The following is a 14,985-nucleotide window of genomic DNA, read 5'->3' as shown; positions in this document are numbered from 1 at the left end:
GGAAGTTGGACCTCTCTCTCTCTCTCTCTCTCTCTCTCTCTCTCTCTCTCTCTCTCTCTCTCTCTCTCTCTTTATTTTTGTTCTTGTGAATATGAATCTTTGACTCCATTGTGGAAATTATTTTCATTTATGGAAGTTGGATCTCTCTCTCTCTCTCTCTCTCTCTCTCTCTCTCTCTCTCTCTCTCTCTCTCTCTCTCTCATTCCTTTTATATCCACCTATACTCGTAATTATTTATTTGTGTATCTTGGTAATTTCGTTCTTTATCTCTCGTTCTAATGAAGACGTGGTTTTGTGTTCATTGAGGAGAAAAACAAAATATAAAATAAGTTAATTGATTTACAGAAATATTCTTAAGAAAAATATGACTTTTTAACATTTTTATTTGAATAATTGTAGTTCCGAGCAAAGTATTTGACTCATTTATTCTTACATATTACTGACAAAATAGTGGAGTGTTTTTTTTTTTTTCACTTTTTCTTAGAACTGTTTTTTAATGGTTGTTGGCTAAATACATTACTGAATTTCAAGGTTTATTTAGAAACATATAAATATACCCTTTTATCACTTGCTTCATCTAGAAGAATATTTTCATATTTTACTATTCTTAGCAAGATTGTAAACAATAATTTTCTATAGGAAAGCCAAGCAGTATTATGAATTTAGACAATATTCTATTTAAAACATAAACCATTGATTACCCTGTCCCCAAAGGAAAACAGGAAAGCTATTATCTAAAACGATTTAAGGCCACCTGTAGGATAGACACTGACGTACTAGCGTGAAAAGACATAAGTGAATAAGTCTTTAATGACCTTAGGATACATTCAGGGACGGGGGTGCGTGGGTGGGAGATAGGGACCTCTCTTCAAACCCTGGGGGCTTTGCTGCAGTCCCCTAAATCAGAATAAAGGAAAGCTGTTTTTCTATAAATGTTTAAGGTCGCCAGTAGGATAGTCACTGAAACATTAACATGAAAAGGTGGATATGTCCCATATGGTACATTCAGGGATGGGGGGTTGGCTCCCCCCCGCCCTTCACACCCTGGAGGCTTTACTCGAACCCCTCAAATAAAACAAGGAAAGCTATTATCCATGGGGATTTAAGATAACCAATAAGATAGACACTGAAATAACAACATGAAAAATTGGATATGTCCCAAATGGTACATTCAGGGATGGGGGGGCTCCCCCCCCCGCCCTTCACACCCTGGGGGCTTTACTAGAACCCCTCAAATAAAACAAGGAAAGCTATTGTCCATGGGGATTTAAGATAACCAATAAGATAGACACTGAAATATCAACATGAAAAAGTGGATATGTCCCATATGGTACATTCAGGGATGGGGGCTCCCCCCTTCCTCCCTTCACACCCTGTGGGCTTCCCTGCCCCAGCACCCCCTAGTTCCAGACTCCCTTAGAGAACAACGATGCGAGACCGGAGGTTTCTCCTCCTGGTGTGGCTGTCGACGTGAATGGCAGGGTCCTGTTGTGGGGGCTTGACGCCTTGTTCAGTCTGCTGGTACAGGAGGTTGAGTTCCTCTTGGGTGATGACTCCCTGGCTCACCATCTTGTTCATCTGCTCCAAGACTTCCTGGTCCTGGTAGGGAGTGAAAGGTTGGGGGGTTAATGGTGCAGTAATAATGGAGAAATCAAATTGATTTTTAGGGTAGTTGGCTTAGGGGATTATCTTCATCGTCGATACCAGAGACCCCTGAAAGTAAAATCCTTACTTTTTCTATATTTTTACCTTTATGGTAACGGGAAGTCAATTTGATTTTTAAGGTAGTTTAGGAGATTATCTTCATCGTCAATACCAGAGGCTTCTGATATCAATATCCTTACTTTTGCTATACAGTTTATGTTTTAATGGTTTATTGATATAATAAAACACAGGTAACAAGAACAGACTTCTTGTGGGTTACGCCAATCTCACTTTAACTAACATGCGTGGATTCGAATCCCACTTGGAAAAGTAAAGAGTTTTCCGTTCGTTTCCAGTGCTTACAGAAGTCAGGGTTTCTGATGTCTAGAAAAATAAACACAACTCCTGAAGTAATTATGATAATTACAATCGTACATTCTTCGAGTACTAAGCCTCAGGAAAAAATCCATCCGACTTCCAGAGTTCAGGGTAGAAGTGCTATATTTATAACATAAAAGTATTCATAACATTTAAACTATTGGACAGACGATTCCTGGAATTTCGACCAGATTTCCTGCCTTATGCTTCCAGGGAATTGTCATAGTTTCTCAAGTTACTGGAGAATTTTTCGAAGGATTTTTCCAGTATCGAGTTGCTGTGGTGGGAGTTTTGAGTGTACTCAGACGGAGCTTATTTCTTTATTGCTATTTTCAGAATAATCTGCCCCTTTCATTACAAGATATTTGAAGGAACTTCAGGTACTTTTGACGGGTTTTATTTTTGAATAGCTCTGTTGGAAAGCTTTGATGCAAATTTCCTTAGCATTCGTACAAATGCAGGTATTGTAAGTGAATTAGGGTAATTTTATCGGTTACTGAATAAAGATTTCGCGTCTTTATAATCTAACTATAATTCACAGTAAGCTGAACTACACGAAAGCTTGTTAAGAATGTACATAAGGTAATGTAAAGTTATAAAGTTGAGACCTTTATATTGATAATGTGATAAAACTGAACACCTGGTAATTTAGCTATGATTTTATAGTAAGCTGAGTTACAAGAAACCTCGTTAAGAATGAAAATAAGGTGAGTATACAGTCATAGGCTTGAGACCTCTCTGTCTTGATAATGCGATAAAACTGATTACCTGGAACGACAAAACTCATTGCCTGGAACGGTAAACTCATTACCTGGAACGACAAAACTCTTTACCTGGAACGACAAAACTCCTTATCTGGAACGATAAAACTCCTTATCTGGAACGATAAAACTCATTACCTGGAACGACAGAACTCATTACCTCGAACGACAAAACTGCTTACCTGGACCGGTAAACTCATTACCTGGAACGACAAAACTCATTACCTGGAACGGTAAACTCATGACCTGGAACGAGAAAACTCATTACCCGGAACGGTAAACTCATTACCTGGAATGATAAAATTACCTGGAACAAGAAAACTCATAGCCTGGAACGATAAAACTCATTACCTGGAACGACAAAACTCATTACTTGGAACGTCAAACCTCATTACCTGGAACGGTAAACTCATTACCTGGAATGATAAACTTATTACCTGAAACGAGAAAAACTCCTTACCTGGAACAGATTAGGGAACACTTGTTCCCGGTTTCCATCTTCATCCTCAGTGTGGTCACCGTGTGTACCCCCCGGGCCAAAACTGCCGTCCACAAGGATGAGTCCTTCGTCCACATCTTCTTGACCCTGGGACCGTGCCCAAGAAGTGAACTGAAAAACATTGGTATGTTAGGTCAGTGACGCATAATGCCCGCCTGGTTATGGGGAGCAAACCACGAACCTGTAACTCGAATACCAACTCTTCAAGGTATATTGACAAACTATGAACTTCTGTAACTTGAATGCTAACGTTTCAGGTTATAGAATTGTCATGGAAAATATGAATCGAAGATTAAATGAAATGAAGTGATTATTATTATTATTTAGATTGCAGGGGCGATAGCTAACACTAAATTTGGTAGGTGATGGTTCAAAGATTCTCTAGGCTTGTGGAGAAAGCTGTAGAGCCATCTATGTAAATGTAGGAGGTGAATTTATAAGTCATAATCTTTCTGAAGTTAAGAATGAAGTGGGGTCAGACTGACATCAAGTGCTGATTAAGGGGATTTAGGTAAGTCATGATCATTCTGGAGGAAAGAATGAAGTGGGGTCAGACTAACAACAAGTGCTAATTAAGGGGATTTAGAGATAAAGAATGAAGTGGGGTGAGACTGACATCAAGTGCTGTTTATATATATATATATATATATATATATATATATATATATATATATATATATATATATATATTCACTGTTCTTAGAAACTAGATACAGATCTGGTGTGGACCACAGTTGTTCATTGTGAGGCTAGAGAAACTAATAGACTGGTCAGGCCTAAAACAAATATCACTACGAAAAAACTTTGTTATTTCAAAGTGTCACACAGAATTATCAAAATCCTCTCCAAAGTGAAAACTGCTCACCTCAGTACACCAACACAATAACATTGCATAATCTAGAGGTATACAACGGACTGTTACTTGGAAAAAAGATATTACCTAACATCCTCTCAGGTTTGTTGGTCTCCGTAGGATTTACTGCAAAAAGGTTCTATCAGAAGTGTCTTTAGTTAATTTTTTAATCGGTTAAGGTGTATATAGTTTATTTGTTATTAATGTAACCATTGCGAGAAAATTTATGAAAATGTAAGTACTGAAGAGCAGATTTTAGTTATTCGTCTGCCATGATTTTCTGTTTTAGAAATAATAATAATAATAATAATAATAATAATAATAATAATAATAATAATAATAATAATAATAATAATAATAATAATAATAATAATAATAGCATGAGTCTTGAGATTTATATTTGAATATGTACCTTTCTCTCCCAGTATAACAAATAACTGGAGATTTTGTTTCTCTGCAATAATAATAATATAATAATAATAATAATAATAATAATAATAATAATAATAATAATAATAATAATAATAATAATAATAACATGAGTCTTGAGATTTATTTTTAAATAATATATGTAACCATACATAACTGTAGAGATTTGTTCCTCAATCTTGAGATTTAATAAATAATAATAAATAATAATAATAATAATAATAATAATAATAATAATAATAATAATAATAATAATAATAAAGGGTATTGTCAGCTTACCTTCTCTCCCAGTATTGTGAAGAAGGCAGTCACCTGTTCGTTTCCCTCTTTCAGTTTCTTGTGAAGTTTGTCCAGGAGTTGAGCCTCACGCACCTATAGAGCAGATACTTCTGGTTATTGAGCTTATGGGTGTCCTTTTAAGTCTGAAATTATGTTTTTTTTTTTTTTTTTTTTTTTTTTTTTGTATTTTACTGGTGTGTGAATCTTGATTACGGTGGTATTTTTCACCTAGTGTTGGTTCTGATTTAATTATTATTGTCTATATGTATGTATGTACACACACACACATATATGAATGCGTTTTGTCCTAATTTGGTCATTTGGAAGCAGAGCGAATGCTTTCGGACAGGAAATAATGATGATAACTTTTTTTTTGTGCTTTGTTAATGCGCTCTCTCTCTCTCTCTCTCTCTCTCTCTCTCTCTCTCTCTCTCTCTCTCTCTCTCTCTCTCTCTCTCTCTCTCTCTATGTATATATATATATGTATATAAATGTTTATATATATAATATATATATAAACATTTATATACATATATATAAATATACATATATTTATATTTATATATATATATATATATATATATATATATATATATTATATATATATATATCATGTGTGTGTGTGTGTGTGTGTGTTATATGTATGTACACAAACTGTTTATTGTTTTCTGACTGCTATTTAGGAGAAACATCCAAACAAAGAACGGGATGATGGCTCAATGGTTTACGTCAACAATTTGCACACTCCTAAGACTACTGAGAAAGAGTATATAAATCACGGTGTGATAAAAATTTCATATATATATATATATGTGTGTGTGTGTGTGTGTGTGTGTGTGTGTGTTATATGTATGTACACAAACTGTTTATTGTTTTTCTGCTGCTTAGGAGAAACATCATAAACAAAGAACGGATATTGCGTCAACAATTTGCACACTCCTAAGACTACTGAGAAAGAGAGAGAGAGAGAGAGAGAGAGAGAGAGAGAGAGAGAGAGAGAGAGAGGAGGCATCCTGTTATTCTGTCATGGTTTAATGAGAACGATATCACAAATCCGGTGTGATTCACAACATCCTGACCTGCGTCTTTCTTTTCGTAACAATTAACCACGCCATTCGCTTGTGCAAGCACACACACACACACTTACACAATACCTTTCTTCATTATAGCTTGGGGTTTTTACAGGTCTTTTTGGGGTGGGGCTGATAGCCCTACTGAGTCCTTCGTTCTGGTTGCAACACGCGACAGTGATAGACTTCATTAATACCTGGTGCCTAAGTCAGTGATCAGGTTGAAAAGGCATATATATATATATATATATATATATATATATATATATATATATATATATATATATATATATATATATATATATACATACATACAATATACGTTTTTGATGCTGTACCTAGCCAATTGTAAACTGATCTATACAAACAACTTTTCACAAGGAATCTGTGGTCGTGCAGTACAGTTTGCAAAGTCTTCCCCTTCCAGGCCACTTTTTCATATGATTTTTCTACCCTTACGTTGTCCATTTGTACGTGAAATTGAAAGATAACACCTATAGAGTATCATATAGGTTATCATAACTTTACGTGAATGGAGATTTACCCTTTACAAACCAAATACGCTCAATGCTTTCATTTAGATAATGTGTCTACATCATCCGGTGTTCTTAATCTTTTATTTAAAATGGGATCTGTGACTGAGTCTATTTTTCATAGATCAAGACCTCTTCCCCTGCAATTTGGAAATCATTAGGCTTCTTAAAAACTACTGAGGCTAGAGGGCTGCAAATTGGTCCGTTGATCATCCACCCTCCAATCATCAAACATACCAAATTTCATCCCTCTAGCCTCAGTTGTTTTTATTTTTATTTAAGGTTAAAGTTAGCCGTGGGTCGTGCGTCTGGCAGCGCTTTCCCGAGGTTGCGACGCACTCTCACTCCACCGGTCGTAGCTGATAGTTTCATACAGCGTTGTACGTTGTACAGGAGACTCGATTGTTCCTGTGGGTGGCCTGCCTACCGAGAGCCTAGTTTCCACACCAAGCATACTTTTAAAAGATCAAAGGAACAAACAAAGTTGGTCATATTCAGAACTCACTTGGTTGGCGGTGTGCTGGAGGCGCTGAATGCAATAGTCTGCTCCTCTCTGGACCATGAGGCCGAAACTGCTGAAGAGACGGTGGATTTTTACTCTGAGTTCCGAGAGTTTGTTCTTGAAGGAATGGTAGGCTTCGATGATGGATGAACCCGCCTGGAATTGCATGGAAATAATAATAATAATTAAGGTAAAGGGAAAATGCTGAGTATGTAGGATTTTGGAGAGAAATATGAGCTATGCATGTTTTGAGTAGCAATAAGTATGACAGATCTGTGCAAGATACGTGGTACAATGAGAAGTGCGTCATATCATACCCGTGTTGGTATGACAGGGCATTTCAAAAGTAAGACTTTGTAACGTTTGCGAATAGATTTAACAGAAGAGTCGTGAGGTAATGATGAAGTGAATATATCGAAGTATATTCGGAAACCTATATATATATATATATATATATATATATATATATATATATATATATATATATATATATATATATATATGTGTGTGTGTGTGTGTGTGTGTGTGTGTGTGTGTTTAAGATCGGAAATATACTTCAATATATTCAATTGATCATTATATCATGATTCTTCAGGGAATACTTTTTTGGATTAACGAGCGTCTGTGAACTGCCAGCGTTAATCCATATATGTATATGTATATATATACATACATATATATATATATCTATATATACAGTATATATACATACATACATATATGTGTGTATATATATACACATATATGTAAGTTCCGAAATATACTTCAATAAATTCACTTCATCATTATCTCATGATTCTTCAGGGAATATTTTTTTTGATTAAAGAGTACCCGTGAACAACCAACGTTAACCCAAAAGCTAAACAAAACTTGAAACGAATGAAAGACATTAATCAAACACAAAAGTAAAAGGCTTTTTGTACTTCAGTCTCGCTTCTGAAGAAGCCTGAGTCGCGAATCTCACTTAACCTCGTCGCCCCCAGCTGGTTTTAACTAGACGACCGGAAACCTTATCAGTAAGTTCAAACATCAGTTTCTATTTTTATGCAATTTCAGTTGGCCTCGCTGGCTCTTTTTTGTGCCCAGGTGTGTTTTTCTATTGTTCGTCTCGTGTACGTTTATCTAATAGATTTTGTACGTTTTGCCAAAGATTCACCATATACATGCGTACGTACAAACACACACATATGTACGTATATATACTGTATATGTATGTGTTATAATTCCCCAGTACCATCCACATTTTCTCTTTATAATGTCTGTCGTAATATTTGTCATAACCATATTTTTGAGCTCCTTTAAACTGATATATACCAATTCAACCAAGAGTCGTTCGTAAGTTGAGGACACCATTTCCCAATGTACGTACAATCAGAGGTGAGTCTCTCTCTCTCCCTCCTTTGTCAAAACGTTCCGTGTGGTGGTAATCAAAGTAATTCATGTAAGTTATCTGATGAATGGGGTTATAAAACACCAGTCATGTGGAAATGGCATCGAGGTGAGAAGGAAGAAGAAGAAGAAGAAGAAGAGGGTGGAGAAGGTTTGAGAAAGAAGGAGAAGAAGGAAGAGAGAGAGAAGGAGAGACAGAGAGAGAGAAGGAACAGAGAAGGTGAGGAGGATTCTGAAAAAGGGCGGGTGCGATGGAAAAAAAAGCGTTTGAAAAGGAAGGCGAAGGAATAGGATGGTGAGGAAAAGAAAGGGGAAGGATATATAGGATGAGGAGGAGAAGAAAGACGAAGGATATAGGATGGCGAGGAATAAGAAGGTGAAGGATACAGGATGAGGAGTCAGGAGAAGAAAAGAGGAACTGTGGAAAGGAGAATAACGAGAGAGAGAGAGAGAGAGAGAGAGAGAGAGAGAGAGAGAGAGAGAGAGAGAGAGAGAGAGAGACCGAAGAAGAGGGATTGATTCAAGGGGATTACTCCAAGGAGGGCTTAGAGGCCTTCCTCGAGGCCAGTGGGAGGAAGACAAAGGGTTGTGGGGGCTAAGAGCTTTGGAAGAAGTAGACGATCGCGGAGGAGGAAAGGGGGTCTTTGAGCTACTCTGAGGAGCGGGGGGGGGCGGGAAGAGGCTCCTCAGCGGAGGATTATTGTCAGTTGTCGTGGACTTCCTCATGAGGTCAAATGCCCCTCGAGGAGGTATTACGGAGGCTTTTTCTTAGGGGGGAGGCGTCACGCAAGGCGAATGTTCGACCACGTCTTGTTATTCCGTGACTGCTTTTGCTTTTGGGAAGTCAGTTTTGCTTGGAGGCGAATTTGTCAAGTAAGATGAGGCTGGAGAATAAATGATTAACCGGTAACATAGACCCGTTAGGGAACGGGGAGGGCAGAGCCGTCAGTGCGCCTCATGCGGCGCACTGTAGGCGTTACTTAACGTTCTTTTGCAGCGTCCCTTCTTTAGGCCCCTAGCTGCAACCACTTTCATTCCTTTTACTGTAACTCCTTTCATATTCTCTTTCTTCCATCTTACTTTCCATCCTCTCTTAACAGTTTTTTAATAGTGCAACTGCGAGGTTTTCCTCCTGTTAAACCTTTTAAACCCTTTTGCTGTCAATTTCCGTTTCAGCGCTAAATGACCTCATAGGTCCCAGTGCTTGGCTTTTGGCCTAAATTCTGTATTCCGGTAACCTAGATCCGGAGGTTTAGTTTTCATTCCTTACTTCTTTTACGACAGTTTCGATTTAAAAAGGGTATATAAAAAGCACGCACTACAGAAAATACAACCAGCTTCCGTGCATGACATTATACACGTCTGCTGGAAACCGCATTATCTTTGATAAATCCAAGGCCAAGAGAAAGAGAAGGTCTGCTCACTTCCCCTCCCCAAATCCCCCATGTAGGCGGAGCTTCGTCTACCTCCTTATTACGTCAGCAGGCGAATTGCCGTAACGAGCAGGTATACCTCCAAGATACGTCATCGCCTACGTAGTTACCCCAGGTGGGAGGCGACTCCACCCAATTGGGAAGACCTTGTTCATGCAGTCTGATTATGACTTAACATCCATATTTCTGTTCTTACCTTGAGAGCAGTTCATGTTGTTCATGCAGTCTGATTGTGACTGAACATCCAAATTGTTCATGCAGTCTGATTATAACTGAACATCCACATTGTTCATGCAGTCTGATTATAACTGAACATCCAAATTGTTCATGCAGTCTGATTATAACTGAACATCCACATTGTTCATGCAGTCTGATTATAGTTAAACGTCCATACACTCTGCTTATAACTGAACTAAACATACAAATTGTTCATGCAGTCAGATTATAACTAAACATCCACATTGTTCATGCAGTCTGATTATAACTGAACATCCAAATTGTTCATGCAGTCTGATTATAACTGAACATCCAAATTGTTCATGCAGTCTGATTATGACAAAACATCCATCTCTCTCTCTCTCTCTTTCTCTCTCTCTCTCCTTACCGAGTGAGCAGTTCATATCGTTCATACACTCAGATTATCACTAAACATCCACTTTGTTCATGCAGTCTGATTATCACCAAACATCCATCTCTCTCTCTCTCTCTCTCTCTCTCTCTCTCTCTCTCTCCTTACCGAGTGAGCAGCGCCGTGGATTCTGTCGCCTATCGTGTCGAAAGTGTCGTCGATGTGGTCGCCCACTTTGCCCAATCCGCTGACAAACTGTCAAGAGGAAGAAGATCGGTTAGAGTGACATTGAAGGCTTGAGATGGTGATATGTGCTGCTAATATTGTTTGTCAGACTGATACTGATATGTTATTTATGTTATTTGGGGATGCGGATTGTTGTCAGAGTTTCAGGGAATAATGGGCATTGAATCGGTGAAGAAATTGGGTGGTGAGAGTAAGTCATAGCATGAAAGATTTTATATGTATATGCATATATACTTTATATATACATACTCGATATCAGCTTCTCGCAAAAGTAGCGATACTCTCAAGTACCAAGAACAAAGAGCAAGAAAGATAAGACGAAAGATAATAGAGTTAAAAAGAAAAACAACTCTACAACAAATCTACAACAACAATCAACCGAAACAAGAGGAACCGAACTTCTTGGACACTCACATCACCCCATCTGTCCCCCACCCAGTCGCTGAAGGAACCATCGTCTTCATCGCCTTCGTCGCCGACTGCCTCCACGCCCTTGGAGACATCCGGGGCTTGTATGGGCGGGAGGGGCACGACCCCCGAGCGGATTTCGTCGTCCAGTTCATTGATCACGGGTCGCCTGCGGGAGAGGATCAAGGCAGAAATATAATTTTCCATAGGGGGGTAGCGCCGTCAGTGCACCTTACGGTTTGCACTGTAGGCAGTACGTTAAGTTCTTTGCGGCGTCCCTTAGGTCCCTAGCTGCTACCCCCTTTCATTCCATTTTACTGTATCCCCGTTCATATTCTCATTCTTCCCATCTTACTTTCCTCAACCCTCTCCTAAGAATTGTTTCATAGTGCAACTGCTTTGAGGTTTTCCTCCTGTTACACCTTTCAGACCTCCTTTTCTCTCAATTTCCCTTTCAGCGTTGAATGACCTCATCATCACAGGTCCCAGCGCTTGGTCTTTGGCCTGAATTTTAAATTCCATTCCATTCCATTCCATTCCATTCCACAGTGGTACTGCAATGAGTTCCATTGTTTTGATGGAGGAAAATACGTTACGTTTGTTGGGGTACAGATTTCATAAAGAATGTTTTATGTCTCTAGGAAGTGTATGGTCCTCCCAAATTTAACTTAATTACTTTCATGTGAATGTAATTTCAGTCAGAAATTGTTATAGCAATCAGCAAAAAGAAAGAAAGAAGAAGAGATGGAATAATGATGGCCACAAAAAAAATTAACAACTAGAGAGCCTTAACTACGCGCGATCAGGCAGAAATATTCTTAACAGTTTCTAATGCGAAACGAAGACTTACCACGGATCGGAGCCAGCTCCATCCACGTCGTAACCGATCTCCCCGTTCTGGTTCTGTATCAGTCCTCCCTTGTACTGCCTTTTCTCCTTACTGCTGCAAAGGTAAACAGTTCCGGTCAAGAGTGCTTAATGATTCTACCTCGTGAAAAGCAGAACGAAGAAGTCAGATATTTCCACTTTCTGGGATTAAGCGATGCAGAGCGATCAGTCCACTTTGTTGAAAGATTTGCGAAAAAGTGGAAGTATTGGATTGCCCAAAGTCTTTTTAGTTTTCTGTGTATAAACTATCGTGCCGGCTTTGTCTGTCCGTCCTCACTCTATTCTGTCCGCACTTTTTTCTGTCCGACCTCAGATCTTAAAAACTACTGGGGCTAGAGGGCTGCAAATTGGTATGTTGGTCATCCACCCCCCAATCATCAAACATTCCAAATTGCAGCCCTCTAGCCTTTAGCAATTTTTATTTTTATTTAAGGTTAAATTTAGCCATAGTCGTGCTTCTGGCAACGATATAGGGCAGACCACCACCGCGGCTCATACAGCATTTTACCGAGACCACCGAAAGATAGATCTGATTTCGGCGGCCTTGATTATACGCTGTACAGAAAACTCAATTGCGCCGATGAAACTTCTGCGCATTTTTTTACTTATTATTTGAAAACTATTACAGTATATCAAGTTACAGCAATAATAAAATAGTGAATTTGGAAACAACGAAGCAAGAGGCATTGTTTCATTTTTCTTTTTCCTTTTTTTTTTATTTTTCAGTTACTAACTCAACAGTTGCACGTAGTTCATTGAACAGGGTCACTTACTTTGCTTCCTCATCGTCCTCCTTTTCATCATCTACTTCTTCTTTGGTCGTGTCTTCAGAAGAATCGTAGTAGTCCAGATAATCATCATAATCGTCTTCATTTGGGTAGTAACTTGGGTCATCTCTGTAACTTCTGCCGAGGTTTTGTTCATTAGTTCTCTCTCTCTCTCTCTCTCTCTCTCTCTCTCTCTCTCTCACTGTTTACGGATTCATATAAATTTCTCTCTCTCTCTCTCTCTCTCTCTCTCTCTCTCTCTCTCTCTCTCTCTCTCTCTCTCTCGGATTCATATAAATTTTTTTTCTCTCTCTCTCTCTCTCTCTCTCTCTCTCTCTCTCTCTCTCTCACTGTTTCTCTCTCTAAATTTCTCTCTCTCTCTCTCTCCAATGTTTCCTGCAATTATTAGTCTTAAAAATAAATCAAATATGACAAAAATTTCATTATAAAGTATTTCGAAAGTTTATTTTTCAGTATAAATGACTGACTTCAATCTTGAAGAATATTGGAACGAACTTTTGAAAAACGATTTTGAAAGTTTATGATGAAGAAAACTCTGGAGAGTAGAAAATAGAAAATCGTAATGAAAAATGAAAAAGATTATTCTTGAAGAACATTAAAACAAAACAAAAATATTAATATTTTGAAAGTTTATGATGATGAAGAATTTATGATTACGAAGAAAACTATGACGATGTGAATAATAGAAAATCAGAATGAAAAATGAAAAAGCTCAATCTTGGAGAATATTAAAACAAAAAAAAAATTAATACTTTGAAAGTTTATGATGGTGAAGAAAACTCTGGAGATATATTTAAAAAAAATGAATATTTTGAAAGTTTATGATGATGAAGAAAACTCTGGAGATATGAAAAATAGAAAATCAAAGTGAAAAATGAAAAAGATAAATCTTGAAGAATATTAACGCAAAACAAAAAATGAATATTTTGAAACTTTATGATCAAAGAAACTCTAGAGATGAGAAAACAGAACATTAGAATGAAACCATAATAAAAAAAAAAAAAGAACCTCTCACTTCTCATAATCATAGATGTCTTCAATTACAGGCGGCTTCGCCGTGAACGCCCTCTCTGGGCGCGCAAGAGCGCTTCCTGGTTCTCTGATGGCCGGAAGTGACCTGGCTTGACCCAGCAGGGCCACGAGCAGAAGACCCAAAGCGACTCGCAACTGAATGGTCCCCATTTCGGCGGGTTTCAGGTCCTCTCGGTCAGTTTGGAAGAGTCTGAAAATAATAAAAAAGGACAGTAGAAGAAAGAATTAGAAATAATAATAATAATAATAATAATAATAATAATAATAATAATAATAATAATAATAAATAATAATAGAAAAAACAAGAAAAATAGATTCGCCTAGCGGAAATAACTCACGCTTATTCTAAATAGTAAATGACTTTTAGCTCAAGTTTACAATAGACGGAGCACTCCTTGCATTTTGATACATTTTTATGTGTCTGTTAGTTTATTCATCATTTTTTTTTTTTTGATATGTGATATCTCTTCTTTCTGTATTTCTCTTTACCTCCTCTTACTTCTTCCTAATGAACACCAATTATGCATGAGCAAGTATGCATGTATATGTATATATATATATATATATATATATATATATATATATATATATATACATATATAAATATACATATGTATGTGTGTATATATATATATATATATAATATATATATGTATGTACAATAAAGCAATACAAAATTAGACTTACCTGTCTCCCGTGAGATTGGAAGATCGAATTATAAGTGTCAACGGTCTCGTGTCCGAAAAACAACTGCGTCGCTTAATCTTGCGTGCTCATCCGGCCGACGGGTAGTGCCGCCACTTCTGTGTCTACCCACCCCACTATACCCACTCCACATACCCGTGGCACCTCGAAGCAGTGGTGGGTCTTTGTGTCGAGTGGGTCCTTACTTGGAAAGTGGAGACTGAATCACTCGATTTCCGTCGAACCGCGAAACGGGAAACGTGATTTTAGCCTATTTTTGCATGTGCTGTTTTTGTGCCCTAATTTTTTTTTTTTTCTCGCAGACTTTATTCTTTATGTTTATTGTTGTCAGGAATGGTCAGTTCGTTTCTTTTTTTCATTGTCTTTCGTTCAATTCCCGTTTTCTGTTGCGTTCGAGTTTGCGGAGGTTCCCGTGGATGAAACTTTTTATTTATTTATTTATTATTATTATTATTATTATTATTATTATTATTATTATTATTATTATTATTATTCAGAACACGAACCCTATTCGTATAGAACAAGTCCACAGGGGCCATTGACATGTCCAGAGATTATTATTATTATTATTATTATTATT

At 37.5% G+C, this 14,985-nt stretch overlaps 1 protein-coding gene and 1 long non-coding RNA gene across 5 annotated transcripts in view; one reads left to right on the top strand and one right to left on the bottom strand.

Moving 5' to 3' along the window:
- Positions 1-14,985, top strand: part of LOC136856465 (uncharacterized) — a 280,922-nt gene that overhangs the window by 143,117 nt on the left and 122,820 nt on the right. The gene's annotated exons all lie outside the window — the stretch shown is intronic.
- LOC136856600 (uncharacterized) lies at positions 366-14,600 on the bottom strand. Of its 4 annotated transcripts, none has more exons than XR_010858415.1 (11): positions 14,388-14,600; positions 13,684-13,890; positions 12,654-12,785; positions 11,843-11,935; positions 10,999-11,161; positions 10,507-10,593; positions 6,952-7,104; positions 4,844-4,936; positions 3,244-3,393; positions 1,351-1,599; positions 366-1,186 (listed from the first exon to the last, which is right to left on the bottom strand). XR_010858415.1 is itself a non-coding variant. In XM_067134528.1 (10 exons), the coding sequence occupies exons 2-10, from the start codon at positions 13,848-13,850 to the stop codon at positions 1,417-1,419; spliced, it is 1,221 nt and encodes a 406-aa protein (XP_066990629.1). In that variant the 5' UTR covers positions 13,851-13,890; positions 14,388-14,576; the 3' UTR covers positions 366-1,416. The 4 variants fall into 4 exon arrangements, 2 of the variants coding, with proteins under 2 accessions (XP_066990629.1, XP_066990630.1); XR_010858416.1 differs by having other exon boundaries at positions 11,843-11,932; positions 14,388-14,530; XM_067134528.1 differs by having other exon boundaries at positions 366-1,599; positions 14,388-14,576.

Source organism: Macrobrachium rosenbergii, chromosome 36 (assembly GCF_040412425.1).
Source record: "Macrobrachium rosenbergii isolate ZJJX-2024 chromosome 36, ASM4041242v1, whole genome shotgun sequence".
Lineage (NCBI taxonomy): Eukaryota > Metazoa > Arthropoda > Malacostraca > Decapoda > Palaemonidae > Macrobrachium > Macrobrachium rosenbergii.
This window is presented reverse-complemented; position numbering and strand designations above follow the sequence as displayed.

Coding starts and splice junctions, on each gene's coding strand:
- LOC136856600 (XM_067134528.1), bottom strand. CDS start 13,850: ATGGGGACCATTCAGTTGCGAGTCGCTTTGGGTCTTCTGCTCGTGGCC. Junction 12,786..13,683: donor GACATCTATGATTATGAGAA/GTGAGAGGTTCT, acceptor AAACCTCGGCAG/AAGTTACAGAGATGACCCAA. Junction 10,594..10,998: donor TGGGGGACAGATGGGGTGAT/GTGAGTGTCCAA, acceptor TCCTCTTGACAG/TTTGTCAGCGGATTGGGCAA.